We start from the raw sequence: 14,919 nt of genomic DNA on the forward strand, positions 1-14,919 counted from the left end.
TTGCAATTACAGCTATTTGTCACAGCTGGAACCCACATGTTTAGAGGTAGCTATTTTTTGTTTTCATTCTTTTTTTTTTTTTTTTTAATATTTACTTATTCATGAGAGAGAGAGAGAGGCAGAGACACAGGCAGAGGGAGACGCAGGCTCCACACAGGGAGACCGATGCAGGACTCTATCCTGGGTCCCCGGGGTCACGCCCTGGGCCAGAGGCAGATGCTCGACCACTGAGCCACCCGGGCATCCCATGTTCTGTGGGTTTTTTGAGGTTTTATTTTAAACCCCCTCTAGTCTCCTAGCATTGCTGCCCTGCAGCAGCTTCCCTGGTGCAGACATCGCCCGTGCCCTGGCCGCAGGGCTGCCGCTCGTCCCCGGGACTGCACGCAGCCTCTCCATCCTTGGCGTCAGCCGCGGGCTCGGGGTGATCCTGCAGAGCTGGCACCCTTGTCTCGGCCCCATGTCGGGGTACTGGCCGCAGTGACCCAGGCCTGGAGTGCCCTTCCATGTCCCCTGCCCCCCCCCCATGCTGTGCTCCTGGGAGAGGCTGGGCCGTGCTCGGACTGGAGGGGTGTTGCTGTGCCGCAGGGTAGGGCCCCTGCCACGACCCGCAAGACCACGGGGGACCGGCTGAGCTTCTCCTGCGAGGGTGGCGCTGGCCCACGCTGCCTGCCGTCTGCCCTCCCTCTGCTCCGCGGCGCTCACCACCGCATCCCACACTCAGTTCCATGTGCGTGAAGCCCTGTCGGGTCCTCGCTCCGCGGGACTGTTGTTTCTCCCTGTGGCGTCCGCTGTCCTCATGCCGTGTCCTTGTTCTTTCTGATAACCCCTCCTGCAGGAGTCCGCGCCCCGCCTGGAGGGAGAGGCCTGTGGAGCCAGCTGCGAGCCTCCCCCGTGGACCCTGCCGGCAGCCGCTCCTCCTCCACCCCTGAGCCCACTGTCAAGGTCTTTATCTGTGTCTGCTCGGCCGTTCGGTTCATTTTGAGTTTTGTTTTGTTTCGTTTTGTTTTCAAGCAGACTCCATGCCCAGCGTGGAGTGCATCGTGGGGCTTGAACTCACGACCCTGAGATCGAGACCTGATCGAGATCAAGAGTCGGACACACTCAACTGACTTGAGCCACCCAGGCGCCCCTAATTTTGAGTTTTAAAAAACGTTCAGTAATCATGTTTTTAATTGTCAAAGACTGTGACTTTTTTTTTTTTTTTTAAAGATTTTATTTGTTTATTCATGAGAGACACAGAGAGAGGCAGAGACGCAGGCAGAGGGAGAAGCAGGCTCCACGCAGGGAGCCCGATGCGGGACTCGATCCCGGGACTCTGGGATCACGCCCTGAGCCGAAGGCAGACGCTAAACCGCTGAGCCACCCAGGTGCCCCAATGGCTGTGTCTTTTTAATTATAGGGTCTTGATATGTTTCTTTTTTTTTTTTAAGATGATATTTATTTATATGACAGAGTGAGAACCCGCACAAGCAGTGGGAGCGGCAGACTCCCCGCTGAGCAGGGAACCGACGCAGGACTCGATCCCAGGACCCTGAGATCATGACCTGAGCCGAAGGCAGACGCTTCACCAACTGAGCCACCCAGGCACCCCTCTCTTGATACATTTCTGTGGATTGATAGCTTTTTGGAGGATGTCATGGGCTTTGAAAGCTTTTTTTCCGTTACCAGTCTGCTTGTGGAGCCTGGTGCTTCTCTTCCCTCTCGTTGCCCTTTCCCGCGGAGGTTGCTGGCTCTCTGTGCCGGTTCTCACTTCTGCACAGGTGCCCTTCTGTAGCCAAGCAGGCTTCTGTTGGCCACCGGGTGCCTCTGGGTGTCCCCAGAGCTGGTCACAGGAGTCGCTGTGCTGCGTGGCCCTGATGGAGCACCCCAGTGTCTGCTGCGCTGGCCTTGGGGCCCGGCTAGCATCATGAAGGTCGTCCTGGCCTGGGGTGGGGGTGGGGGGTCCTGTGGATGGAGGACCTGCAGACTTGAGCAGTTATGACTTAGGCCCTTCCTTCTGCATGTTCCTGGGGGCGCTTGCCTTGCCCCCACCCTGCTCTGGGTTCCTTCTGCTCTCCCGTCCGGGCCGGACTGTAGCCGTGGGCCTGCCAAGATGCTGTTCAGCCACTGGCTGGAAAGGAAAGGCGGGCCTTATTTTCATAAAACGCCAACATCTTGAAGGCAACTATCTATGTACTAGCATGTTTACGTCCAGCATTCGTTTTTTTGGGAGGAAATGTAAGGAGAATAAGCTACGGTTAGTTACTTAGGAATCGGATCCAAGAAATTTATTTATTAATGTCTTTGCACAATTGTCTGCACGTGCTTGCTGACCTCACGTGGATTACAAATTCATTTGGGGAGTGACTGCTAATGGGTACAGGGTTTCTTTTGGGGGGAAGAAATGTTCTGAATTGTGCTAAATATGCTAAAACCATTTTTAAAATTATTTTTATTTATTTATATATTTTTTAAAGATTTCATTTACTTATTCATGAGAGACACAGAGAGAGGCAGCGACACAGGCAGAGGGAGAAGCAGCCTCCATGCAGGGAGCCCGACGTAGGACTTGATCCCGGGACTCCAGGATCGCGCCCTGAGCCAAAGGCAGATGCTCAACCACTGAGCCATCCAGGCATCCCAGAACCATTTTTTAAAAAAGATTTTATTTATTTATTCCTGAGAGACACAGGGAGAGAGAGAGGCAGAGACACAGGCAGAGGGAGAAGCAGGCTCCATGCAGGGAGCCTGACGTGGGACTTGATCCCAGGACCCCAGGGTCACATCCTGGACTGAAGGCAGATGCTCAACCGCTGAGCCATCCAGGTGTCCCAAAACCATTTTTTAAAAGTTTTTTTTTAATTGAGAGACAGAGGACATGAGCAGTATAGGCAGAGGGAGAAACAGACTCCCCACTGAGCAGCGAGCCTGATGTGGGGCTCTGTCCAGGACCTTGGGATCACAACACGAGCCCAAGGCAGACAACCAACCACTGAGCCACTCAGACGCCCCCAAAACCATTGAATTGTATACCTTAAGTGGGTAGATTGTATGGTATGTGAGTTTTATACAATAAAGATATTATTAGATAACTTCCTGCGATAATTCTGAGCCCCCAGGCTACCAGAGAGCCAGCAGATGGGGCCCTGGTGTTCACAGGTCCATCAGCTGCTCTCCGTACCTGCCAGGTGTGCTGGGATGAGTGTGTGCGTGCCGATGGGGAGCCAGGGATAGACCCTGCGGCCTTTCTGTCCAGTCAGGGCCGTGGGCCTGGGGACAATGACCCCGACCCTATGTCAGTTCAGTGTAACTGGAGAGCTGCAGGCAGGGCAGGGGTGCTCTATTGGGAGGCTGTGTTGACTGTCAGGTCCCCCAGTTGCCGGACCACATGCCGGACCATGCCCCAGGTCCCCAGGTGCCCACCTTTGGCTGGCAGTCATTGTCAGGAGCATGTGTGGGGCAGTCGGGGGCCACACAGGCCTTGCCTTCCCCTGCCTGCTGCCCCTGTCGGAGAGCAAGGGATCTGCACTGAGCCTTTGTGGGCAGCCCACGAGTCCCCCGCTTCTTTCCCTGGTGCAGCTGAAGGTGGCCTTTGCCAGAAGAGAGCGGGTCTGTGGGCCAGAGGGTGATGGGTGGAGTGAAGTCCGTGTGGGGAGGTCCAGCGTGGCAGCTGGGGGTGGGGTATGGACAGGGCTTCCAGTCCAGCTCGTGCTGTGTCCCTGACCTGAGCTTTGGACGTCTTTGTTCTGTACTGTGTGCCACGTGGCCACAGTGACCGCTGCCGTGTGGCCACAGCACGGCTGCACCCTCGGCTGCTGCTGCCTGTAGCTGACGGGAGGGGCTCAGCCAGGACGAGGAGTGTCCTGCGGTCGGCTGCCGTCCTGGCCGTCCCCTCCCCCGCAGCCCCCGCCCTCCCGGAGTCTGCCTGCTGGTGCCCCTTGCCCAGATGGCGCACGGCAGGCCGGAGCAGCCGGAGCAGCGGCTCTCGGTGGGGGGGCTGGGGTGGGGGCCGGCCGCGGGCACACACTCGCGGCCCCGCCGGCGACGCGGGTGGGCACGACCCAGCCTCCACGGCGGCCCCCGGCCGTCAGGCCGTGTCGTCTGTCCCTGCCAGGAGGTCGTGCCTGCGTGGAGCCCGTGGCACGCGCCGTGGTGGGGAGCGCCGGGCCGGCCAGCGCACCCAGCCCCTTGCGGGCGCCCGAGCTCAGAGGCCCACGGGCCAGGGCCGCTCCGGCGTGGAGGGCAGTGAGACCCACACCGTGGGGCTTCGCCGCAGTGTCCGCGCGTTCGGCCTGAGCACGGACGGGAGAGGGCAGGGCGCGTCGCCCTCGCTGGGAACCAGTGCTAACGTGTCGTGTTGTGTCCTAGGGCGGCGCCAGATCCACCACCTGGGGAACCAGCTGCAGCTCAACCAGCACTGCCTGGACACCGCGTTCAACTTCTTCAAGATGGCCGTGAGCAAGCACCTGACGCGCGGCCGCAGGATGGCGCACGTGATCGCGGCCTGCCTCTACCTGGTGTGCCGCACGGAGGGCACGCCGCGTATCCTTTGCTCGTGCTCGCCGGGCGGCCGCTCGCTGTGGATGTCACTGAGGGCCCCGGGGCGGGCCGTGGGCGCCGGGGCCGCCTGCTCTGGCTCCCGCCCCGCGCCCCGCGCCCCGGCCGGCCACCCTGTGCGCTGCTCCTGCTCCTCCCGCCTGCTCGGGCCCCTGCTCCCGTCCCGTGTCGTCCTCGTTTCGTGACGGCGCGTCCTCCTGGTGCCTTCCTGGCGGCGGCGGCCCTTCGTCCCGCGCCCGGGGGGTCTGGTGGACTCGGGGTGCACATCGCTCTCCGGCACTTGCACGGCGGTGCCCACGGTCTCGTGCTCCCGGGCTCCTGACCCTCGGCCCTGGGCCTGGGTGGCTGTGCTGCTCCCGGAGCCCCTAGCGCCGCCTCGATCTTCGCTCGGAGCTGTGGGCCCGGAGTCCCCGCCCGCCTCTTGAGCGACTCGCGGTTCCTGCCTGGGCATCACTCGTTCACGGCACGGCCCGCCAGCTGCCTTCTCGCGTGCCCTCTCCTTGTCCCCACTTACCTTTCACTTTGGGGCCTCTGTGTGCCCCCACATCCTTGTTCCTGCTCCTGCGCTTCCAACCAAAGGCTCTTCATGTCCTCCGAACGCTTCCTGCTCACGTCCCCTTCTGGGGGTAACGGTGCCTCCTCCTCTCCTGGGGCAGCAGCCACCCTCGGGCTCCTCTCGTGCCCTCTGCGTCCCCGGTGGCTGTGTCTGTCTCTGCCTGGCAGACGGCCCCGGCCGTGGCTCCTGGTTACGCAGGCGTGGACTGCTGGGAGGCTCCCGGCGGGCCCGTGTGTCTGGCGTGTTGGGGCCCTTCTGCTTGGGCAGCCCTCACTATGGGAACCTCTCATTGCACTGTCATAAGATCTTGGAAACTGCCGATTCCAGCCTGCAGCGCCCGAAGCACACGTATGTTCTACGCGGGGCAGGGCCTCGGGCTCTCAGGCTCTCGGGCTCCCGCCACAGCGCCCGCCAGAAGGCACCGCCGCGCTGATCGTGCGAGTGCTGGCCTAGTCTTTGTTCTGCCCTCTTGGGGTCGTGTCGCTCATGTCACTGAGCAGCGAGAGGCCTGCCAGGGGTCGGCGCGAGGTGGAGCTTGAGGTCGGGCTGGCTCAGGACACAGGTGTGCAGGCCACGCTCTGGAATCCAGCCAGAGTGTGGAGCGTCAGAGCTGATGCTCCCGTAGGGAGAAGATGGGTGTAGACAAGCTGCTGTGCTCTGTGCACCGCGGCAGGGGGAGGGGACATGGCCTTTCTTCCTACATCAGAGTCCTCCCCCCTCCCCGGCCCCCGGCCGCACCCCTGTCCACCAGAGAAGGGTGTCCTTGGGGACCTGGCCCGTGGTGCCCACAGCGGCACTATCACTGTCGCCCAGAGGGAGTGGCTGGCCCGGGGCCAGGGGACCGGGATGTGGGGGCAGAAGCGTCAGGGTTGTAACCAGACACCCCTGTCGTTGCCAGGTGGGTTTGTGCTGGCGCCAGGGGTGTTGATGGCACGGCTGGTGCTTACTGGGACCCCACGGAGCTGCCAGCAGGCCTGGGTCTGAGCCCGGGAGCTGTGTGTGCATGGAGGCCTCTGTCACTTGGGACTTGTCACCATGTTGCCGCCAGCAGGGGCCCTGAGTGGGAGGGACAGACACAGGCTTCGGACTCCGGGGCTTGGTCAGTAGTGGGTGTGGTTTGCAGGCCTGGGCTGGGCTTCCAGGGTCTGATTCTGTGACTCTGGCCACTGCGTGTCACCCCCTCACACTCACCTGAGGACCTCGTTTCTTATTCAGAGGGTGAGATGGTCGAGGACTGACCGTCCTGCCACCAGGTTCCCCAGCCCACCTTTACCTGCTACCTCATGTGTCCCCAGGGACAACCAGAGCGTCTCAAGAAGATGTTTTTACTTTTTAAAAAACATTTTTTAGGTTTTTTTTTTTTTTAAGATTTTATTTATTTTTTCCTGAAATAAAACCTGGGGAACCAGCTGCAGCTCAACCAGCACTGCCTGGACACAGCCCTCAACTTCTTCGAGCCTTCTCTCTCTTCAACAGAGAGAGGCAGAGACACAGGCAGAGGGAGAAGCAGGCTCCCTGCAGGGGCCCCGCCGTGGGACTCGATCCCGGGATCCCAGGATCATACCCTGAGCTGAAGGCAGACGCTCAACCACTGAGCCACCCAGATGGCCCTAAACAATGTTTTTAATGAACTATTTTCTTGATGAGTTTTAGATGCACACTGAAGCTGAGGGGGAGGTACAGAGATTTCCATGTGCCCACCTGCACGCAGCCATCCTCCCCTCGTGCAGACGCCCCCGCCACATCGTGTGTCAGTTGTGCTGATGAACCTGTGTGACGCATCAGCACCCGAGTCCGAGGCTCACCGGGGCTCACTCTTGATGAGGTGCCTTCTGTGAGTTTGGGCAGACGTGCAATGACATGTGTCATCACCGTAGCCGACGGGGAGCCCGTGGTCAAAAGAAGGCCGTGGGACGGCTGGTTGGCACATGTCGGAAGGTGGCCAGCGTCTCCGGGCCCCAGGGAGTTGCAGATTGAAAGCCACGATAGGCTGCCGTGGAGTGGCTTCCAGGACCCGGGGCACTGCTGGCCAGCCTGTCGGTCCGGCCCTGAGCTGCGTGCACAGGGGCCTCCCCCTGCGCCGTGCCCATGGTGGTGGGACCTTCCTGCCGCCGGAGCTCTGACGGAGGGCTACCTTCGCAGCTTGGCCTCTACGGCTGATGGAAGTCACGGAAATCGGGGAGAGACTCTCATGGTGTCCCTTCCAGAAGCTTCTGGTTTTACGGGGCCCCTTGGAGTTTGGGATTTCTGCACTGTGTTGTCCACTGTGAGGAAAGGGTCGGGTTTGCTTCTGTCCAGGGGTGTCCGGCACGCGCTGCCCGCGGGAGCCCTCCTCTGCTTCGCTCGCTGCCTGCGGCCCGGGCCCGCGTCTGAGGACCTGTAGCAGCGCCCGCGGCTGTCCTTGGGCCTCTGGCCTTCTGTGTGGCAGTCACATTGTCTGTTCCTATGAGAAAGCTTCTGGGATTTTTTCATTGGGGTTCATGGATCCATATGTGGGGAGATTGACATTGATGCTCATTTTAACAATAGTGAACCTTCCAGTCGAGGACTATCCTTTGCTTCTTTGGGTGCCCCCGCAGCCTGCGACGTGTTACTTGTGGTGACGGGGTCTTTCCCGTGCTGTGTCAGGCTGTTCCCGAGTGCGCGCCCTGCGCCAGTGTGGACGGCCTCTGTCTGGGTGGTGACGCGTACGGGTACAGTCGAGTTCCGCACGTCGACGTGACGGCCCATACTACAGAAGTCAGTTACCAGTCTTAGTGTTGGAACGTGGGATCGCCTGTGTGTGGCCACTGGCTCATCCCTTCCGATCTGTGCACCTGCAGCGCCGCACGTGCTGTGCGCACCGGTGGGCGAGGCGCCCTTGGCTGTGTCTGGACCGTGGGCAGTGCCGTCCACACCCGCTGTGGGGGTCTGCAGGCGCCCTCCTGCTGAGAGCACTTGTCAGGACGGGTGCGCATCTCCCGCGTATTTATCAGAGTGATAAATACTGGGATGTGTCCCTTAATCGATGAATTACATCAACTAGTTTTACTTTAAAAAAATTTTTAGGGGATCCCTGGGTGACGCAGCGGTTTGGCACCTGCCTTTGGCCCAGGGCGCGATCCTCGAGACCCGGGATCGAATCCCACGTCAGGCTCCCGGTGCATGGAGCCTGCTTCTCCCTCTGCCTATGTCTCTGCCTCTCTCTCTCTCTCACTGTGTGCCTATCATAAATAAATTAAATTAAAAAAAATTTTTTTTAAAGATTTTATTTATTTATTTGTGAGAGACACAGAGAGAGAGAGAGAGGCAGAGACCCAGGCAGAGGGAGAAGCAGGCTCCATGCACCGGGAGCCCGATGTGGGATTCGATCCCGGGTCTCCAGGATCGCGCCCTGGGCCAAAGGCAGGAGGAGCTAAACCACTGCGCCACCCAGGGATCCCCCGAGGCGTCCCTTTTAATCCAGTCTTAGAATATTTCTGTTGGAGAATTTCACCCGTTTGAATTAAATGTCTTGTTGGTATATTTGTGTCTGATTCCACCGGTTTTGCTGTCCGTTCGTTTGTCCTTTGCTCTCTTTCTCACCAGCTCTCAGAGAACTCAAGTGTTTTATTCTGTTTCCTTGAAGTCACTGGTGTCTCACATGCTTACGTGTCACCGTGTTGCCCCTGCTCTCCGTCACACCCTGTGCCCCCGATGGCAGCCCCGATGGCACCCTGTGCCCCCGATGGCAGCCCCTTGGACCACGCAGTGTGTCACCGCGGCCGCCGCCGCTTGCCCTCTCAGCGCCTGTTCACATTTCCCCGTTGTGACCCTTCCCGTCCTGCATTTTTGTGCGCGCATCTGGGCCGTTTCCTTCTGTGTCTGTGGTCGGCCTCCTGGAAGACGCTTCTCTCCGCTTTTGTCTGTATGAAACATGTTTACTCTGAAGGATGTCCCTGTGCTGGTGGTGCTTCTCGTGGCGCTCACTGGTCTCCGTGCCTCTCCCCTCCTGTCCAGGGGACTCTGCATCTTCCCGTCACTGTATTCAAGGCGCTGACCTCCCCACTCCCTGCTGGCAAGGACTGTGTTTGTCCTTGTTATTGTCGCTCTGTGTCTTTTGTCTGTCCTGGGGCAGTCTGGGGCACAGTCCCGTCTGGTCTGGGGACTGCCCCATCCTCTCTGTTCCCTCTGGGCTCCAGTGTCGTCACAGCGTCACGTCCCACCCTGGGTTTGGCAGTCTCTGTTCTCTGCTTTTCTTCTCCTCTCTCTATCTCAGTCTGTTTTCCCAGGACCTGTATCTGTGAGTTCCCTTGACCTTTCCTCTGTGTGTCTAACCTATCTGGGTTTTTTTTTTTTTTTAAGATTTTATTTATTTATCCATGAGAGACAGAGAGAGAGAGGCAGAGACACAGGCAGAGGGAGGAGCAGGCTCCATGCAGGGAGCCCGATGTGGGACTCAATCCTGGGTCTCCGGGATCACGCCCTGGGCTGAAGGCGGCTCTAAACTGCTGAGCCACCTGGGCCGCCCTTATCTGTTTTTTTTTTTTTTTTAAAGATTTTATTTATTTGTTTGAGATAGAAAAAGAGAGAGCATGAGCAGGGGGAGGGCAGGGGCAGAGGGAGAAGCAGGCGCCCGTTGAGCAGGGAGCGTGAGGCAGGACTCGATCCCAGGACCCCGGGATCACGAGCTGAGCCCAAGGCAGACGCTTCCCTGCCTGAGCCACCCAGGCGCCCCTCAGTATATTCTTTCTACTAGAGTCTGTGTCTTCGGTAGAATTCTCCTTCCGTGGAAGTCTTTCATAACTCCCGACAGGAGGATCGCTGGTGGTTCTGTTTTTAGTGGTTTGAGGATATTTACTTGGTCTTGCCTGCTCTCATGCTAGGTAAGTCTCATTGAATTGATGGGGGTTACATCTGAAGGACTGTGGGGACTGTGGATAACTTTCCCCCCGAGGAGGGTCCTGTCCTCTGGCAGGCGGGTGGGCTGTGGGGAGCTGGCCGTGTCCCGTGCAGGCCAGCCCCGCCCGGGACCTAACCAGGAGCCTTGGTGTGTGCTCACCTTGGGCCAGGGGCGGGAGCCCGGGATCTCTTTCCCACCGGCTCCCACCCTCCGCGTGGACTGCTGCTGCCAGGTCTGGGGGAGCCCGTGACATGACATTTGACCACTTCTCTTTTGCCACTTCTTGCAGGGGCTGCATGCTCCTGACAGTCTGGTCCCTGAGTGTGGCTGTCTTGGAAACGCACGGACCCTAAGCTTCACCTTCCTGCAGGCAGGACTGCACGAGCCCAAGGCCTGTGCGCCTGGCCCCAGGGCAGCTGGTGCCCTAAGCGGGAGCTCAAGCAACGGGCATGGCCCTCCTTCTCTTGAGGGTCTGCCCCACAAGGGTGGCTCCCAGTCGCTCTCCTGCATTTTATCTGGCTTTTTGGCTGGAGGGTCGCTCTCCTGTGTATCGTGCGGGAGGGGGATCTCCTGATGGGGAGCAGCAGCCCCTCCTTGCCTGGCATTCACCCCTAAGTGCTCTGTCTGCCTCTGCAGTGGGGCCCTGGGTGGGTTTGCCTCCAGCCACGGGTGAGCCTTTCGAGACTGAGGTCTGGACTGTCTCCTTCCTTGTGTGGACCGTCCGTGGCTTTCCCCGTGGCCAATGGCTGTAGCTTCCAGCTCCCGTGTCCCTTTCCCTCCCTCCCTCCTCTCAGCCGCAGCAGCCTCTGGCTGCTACTCCCTGGCATCAGGGATGCTGGCCTTCCCAGAGCTCCCCAGTCAGAGATGCTGGCCTGCTGCCAGCCCGTGCGGAGCAGAGAACTTGCAGAGCACGGAGGTCAGCGTGATGCCCGAGCGAGGACTGCACCAGGCTGGGCCTGAGCCGGGTGCACAGGGCCCTCATGGGTGTGGGGAGGCACAGGTGTGCTGGAACCAGGAGCCGCCAGCACAGGATGGACTGTGCCGGTGTCAGGAGGCTGGGCCTGGCGCTGGGGCCGGGGCAGGTCCTCCCCCAGCAGTCAGAGGGCAGCAGGGCCACTGGTGTGCCAGCGCATGCGGCTGACCTGGGATCTGGCCCTCGGCCTTTCCCATACCTCTTCCTGGCACAGGTCCTGGTGTGGAGCCCCGAGGGCAGGGTGCAGGCACCTCCACACTGTGGGAGTGTCGTGCAGAGTGGTGACGGAGACCTGTGTCGATCATTCGAAGAGTGGTGTACACAGAGGAAACCCCAGCACAGGATGCTGCAGCCTGGCCCTGTCTCTGGCGTCAGGTGCATTGTGCTGGGGATGGGGAGGGTGCAGGGAGCAGGGTCAGTGTAGCAGGCAGTGCGTGCTCGGCGTGTGCGTGGGGGCAGGCTCGGAGCCCGGCAGGCTACCACTCCTTCGCCAGGCAAAACAGTGCAGGGGGTGCGGCTGCGAGCTCCTCTGTAAACAGAGGTGTGTGTTGGGCCCATAAATAAGTGCCCCCCTGCCCAGGTTTCCATCCGGGCCTGGGAATGGTGGTGCCAGCTCGTAGCGTGGCCACCCCGCCATTCCCACCGTCGTCTGCTGGACGCCCGTGCAGGACCTTCCAGACCTTCTGGTGGACTGGACGCCAAGAGCAGTCTCCCTTGTCCTGTCTTTGGGCGTCCTGAGGGAGCACTTGGGTGTGAGGCCGTGTAGAGAAATCTCACGTTGAACGTGGGTCTGGGTTTCAATCAAGCCTCGTCTGATCGTTCTTCCAAAAGCAAGATGTGGGCCAGCCACATGGTGTCCCCGTCCCTGTCGTGGTGGACCCGGTCCTGGACGTCAGGGCAGCGGAGGCTCTGTGTGCACTTCTCACAGCCTGCCGGGAGTCTGCGCGAGGCCCCTGCGTCTTGGTCTGTTGACCCTCAGGAGTGTCTAGAATCTTCTGGTGGTGGTTTATCTGCTGCCATTCTCTTCTGCGGCCGGCACTGGAAGCTGCTGTTGGCTGAGCAGACATCCCACCTAGTAGGGCATGTCTGGGAGGAACATGCCATGGGAGCAGGACGAGGGACCAGGAGGAGGGCCCGGCTCACGGGAACAGATGTGGTCACGCTGGGGCGCTTTGCTCAGCGCCACCAGGGCTTTAGACAGGCGTCGTTCACGCCGACTTTACGATTCCAGCAAATTTGGAGGCCTGGATGTCCCTGTGCCGGGAGGTTGGGAGCAGCTGCTTAGCAATAGGCGGAGACCCAGGCCCACTGGGCAGGCCGGACAGAAGACCTTGCACGGCCACCACGACTTCCCTAAATGCCCATCACTGGGGACCTGTCGTGGGCCCGGCCCTGCGGCGTGAGCAGGCGGGAAGCACGTTATTCAGCCTGTCGGTGCGTCCAGCAGCCAGTGAGCCCTGGCCGCGTGCCCCGCTGCCTCTGCGGCTCAAGGGGACCAGTCGTGTCAGCTTGCTTAATTTGAAGTCCGGTCTCCTTTCTAAAACGTACACACTCTCCCCCATCATTGTGCCGTGGGGACTCCGACACCTGGCAAGGTTGAAGGAATCGGACGGTGGGCACCTCTAGCCGTGTCCACCCCGCGGCCCTCACCCGCTCCCCTGCCCCCCAGCCTCCCACCGTCCGGCACGTTTCAGAGTAAGGCACCGGCCTCTGCTGCTCCCTGTAAGCCCTTCAGCTGGCCAGTCCTTAACTGACCAGATTGCAGTATTTGTCTCTATTTTTCTTTTCCCTTTTGGGGTAAAATTGGCATAAAACAAATACATGAGTGTTTGTGGTACTGCTTGAGTTTTGCCAATTGTATGCATCTTTGCAACCAGGCCCCCCATCGGGACTCGGGGCGACACCACCACGTGGCCACCCTGCCCCCGAGGCACCCACTGTTCCGGGGACCCCCACCCATTGGTTTTGCTCATTCCAGATGCCCAGGGGAGCCCTGTTCGTAAGGTTTCTGTCCTAGGCGAGCTTCGGGCCCATCCGTGTGGGGTGTGCCAAGAAGCACCCCCTCCGTTGTGGGAACGTGTGACAGGCCACGGGTTCTTCTGTGGGTGGACGTCTGGGCTCTTCTTGGCTTTCAGCTGCTGGTACAAGGCTCGCGGGTGGACGTGGGGCGGTCCGGTCGAGGCAGGCGTGGTCCGTGCTACGAGAAACGTGCCAGCCTTGTGCCAGCGTGGCCGTTGGGCGGCAGCGCAGCCGGCAGACGGGGAACGGGGGAGGCCCACGTCCCTGCCAGCATTCGGTGCTGCCGGGGCCCTTCGTCTGCAGGTCTCCGACCACCGAGGGCGATCCCTTCGCGTGTGCTCACCGGCTCTTTGCTTCCCTTGAAATGTCTGCTCCGAACTTACCGATGACTTGGCTTTTATTTTATTTTATTCTCTTTTGAAGGCTTCACTTTTTAGAGCAGTTGTAGGTTAGAAGAAAAACGGTGCGGACCCCCACCTCCCCCGACCCCCTGCCCACGCCGCAGCGGCGTCCTGGACGGCCCGGCGGGGCTGACGAGGGCTTGCCCGGCCTGCCCCTGTGGTGTCCCTTATGGGTTTGACGTGAGCGGTGGGCGCCCGTGCCCGTGGCATCACGTGGAGTGGCCTCAGTGCCCGGAAGTCCCCTCCCGCCCGCCGGCAGCCCCTGACCTGCGCGCTGTACCCCGAGTGTTTCTGGAGCCTTCTGGCGCCTCTCGGTTTGGCGCGTGTCCCGGGTTGCCTGTGTCGACGCGGGTCTGTGCTCGCTCGCGTAGGACCGCTGCCCCCCGCTCCCGGGGCTGCTTCCCACACTTCGTGCTGGCTGCTCGTCCTGTGGCGACGCTCCCGCCGAAGCGCGTGCCTCCAGAGCGCGGGACACGGGGTGCCCTTTATGCAAGGACCTCAGAGGCCGTGGCGGGGTGTCTGGGGCCTGCTGGGATGCTGTGGCCTCGGGGGCCTCTTTCTCCTGTGTTTGGGCCCAGGGGTCCCCCCCGACCCTGCCCTGGCTCTGATGCGGCGCGTCGGATTCCTCTCGGTTACCTTCCCAAGGCCACAGTGCGCCGGGGAGCGACAGGACGTTTGACCTTGCTTGACCAGTTGCCTTACGCAGGGGTGCGTGTCTTGTTGCGTGTCTGTGTGCGCGCGTGGGTCCACCTGGGTCTCGAATCACTGAGGACATGATGTGGTTACTCTTTAACCATCTGCTGAGAGTGAGGACAGGTTCCATGCCAGAGGCCCCACAGCTGTCCCTCGAGCACTGGCACCACGGAGGTGCCCGCCCACCACCAGGGCCCTCTGTGCCTGTGTCTGCCCCCCAGGAGCCACGAGTCGTGGGCCAGAGGCCCACGCAGCACCCAGCGGGCGCTCACTAGATGCTCGAGGGAGCAGTGAGTGTTGTCACGTGCTTCTGGGCTGTGCCACTCGGGGCGTGGGGGGTGCTCTGTGAAGCAGCAAGTACTCCGGGGACGACGTGATGAGCTCTGCTGCCCCTCGCCCCGGGAGTGCTTGTCAGGGGTCTCTGGCAGGTTCTGTGCAGCCCTGCTGCAGACACCTCCCTCTCTCCCCTGAGATCCAGGGCCGAGCCCAGGTTGGGGGGCTGGGTCTGTGCCTCGGGAAGGTGGTCGGGTAACTGGAGCCCGTGGGCTTGGGCGCAGATGATCCTTGACTCCTGCTGCAGACATGCTCCTCGACCTCAGTGACCTGCTCCAGGTACATTGGCTTCCTTTCTGAGCCCCCTTCCCAAGGGAGGCTGTGACTAGGGTGTGCACCACACACCCAGGAGGCTGGTCCCCAGGCAGAGGACACGCCGGGCTGGGGTCTGATGCAAAACCAGTGGGGGGGCGGCAATAAACATGGGGTCACAGTGCTGGCCTGGGCAGCCTTGGCCTCAGAACCAGTGGAAAGACCCAGGTGAACTTGGTCTGAGGGAAGGGAGGTTCTTTAGAAGAAAAAGAATCTTCAGAAGAATCTTTAGAAG

At 60.5% G+C, this 14,919-nt stretch overlaps 1 protein-coding gene across 2 annotated transcripts in view; it reads left to right on the top strand.

Annotated features, from left to right (window-relative positions):
- BRF1 (BRF1 RNA polymerase III transcription initiation factor subunit) overlaps positions 1-14,919 on the top strand; it is a 55,103-nt gene that overhangs the window by 14,880 nt on the left and 25,304 nt on the right. Inside the window, exons 1-3 of one of the 2 annotated variants that reach the window (XM_041757642.1) lie at positions 872-942; positions 4,348-4,521; positions 14,620-14,651. In XM_041757642.1, coding sequence (XP_041613576.1) covers positions 4,428-4,521; positions 14,620-14,651 — 126 coding nt within the window. In that variant the 5' untranslated portion in view covers positions 872-942; positions 4,348-4,427. Of the gene's footprint in view, positions 1-871; positions 943-4,347; positions 4,522-14,619; positions 14,652-14,919 lie in introns of those variants that run through there. The other variant, XM_041757641.1, reaches the window with a different exon arrangement.

This window comes from Vulpes lagopus, chromosome 6 (assembly GCF_018345385.1).
Source record: "Vulpes lagopus strain Blue_001 chromosome 6, ASM1834538v1, whole genome shotgun sequence".
Lineage (NCBI taxonomy): Eukaryota > Metazoa > Chordata > Mammalia > Carnivora > Canidae > Vulpes > Vulpes lagopus.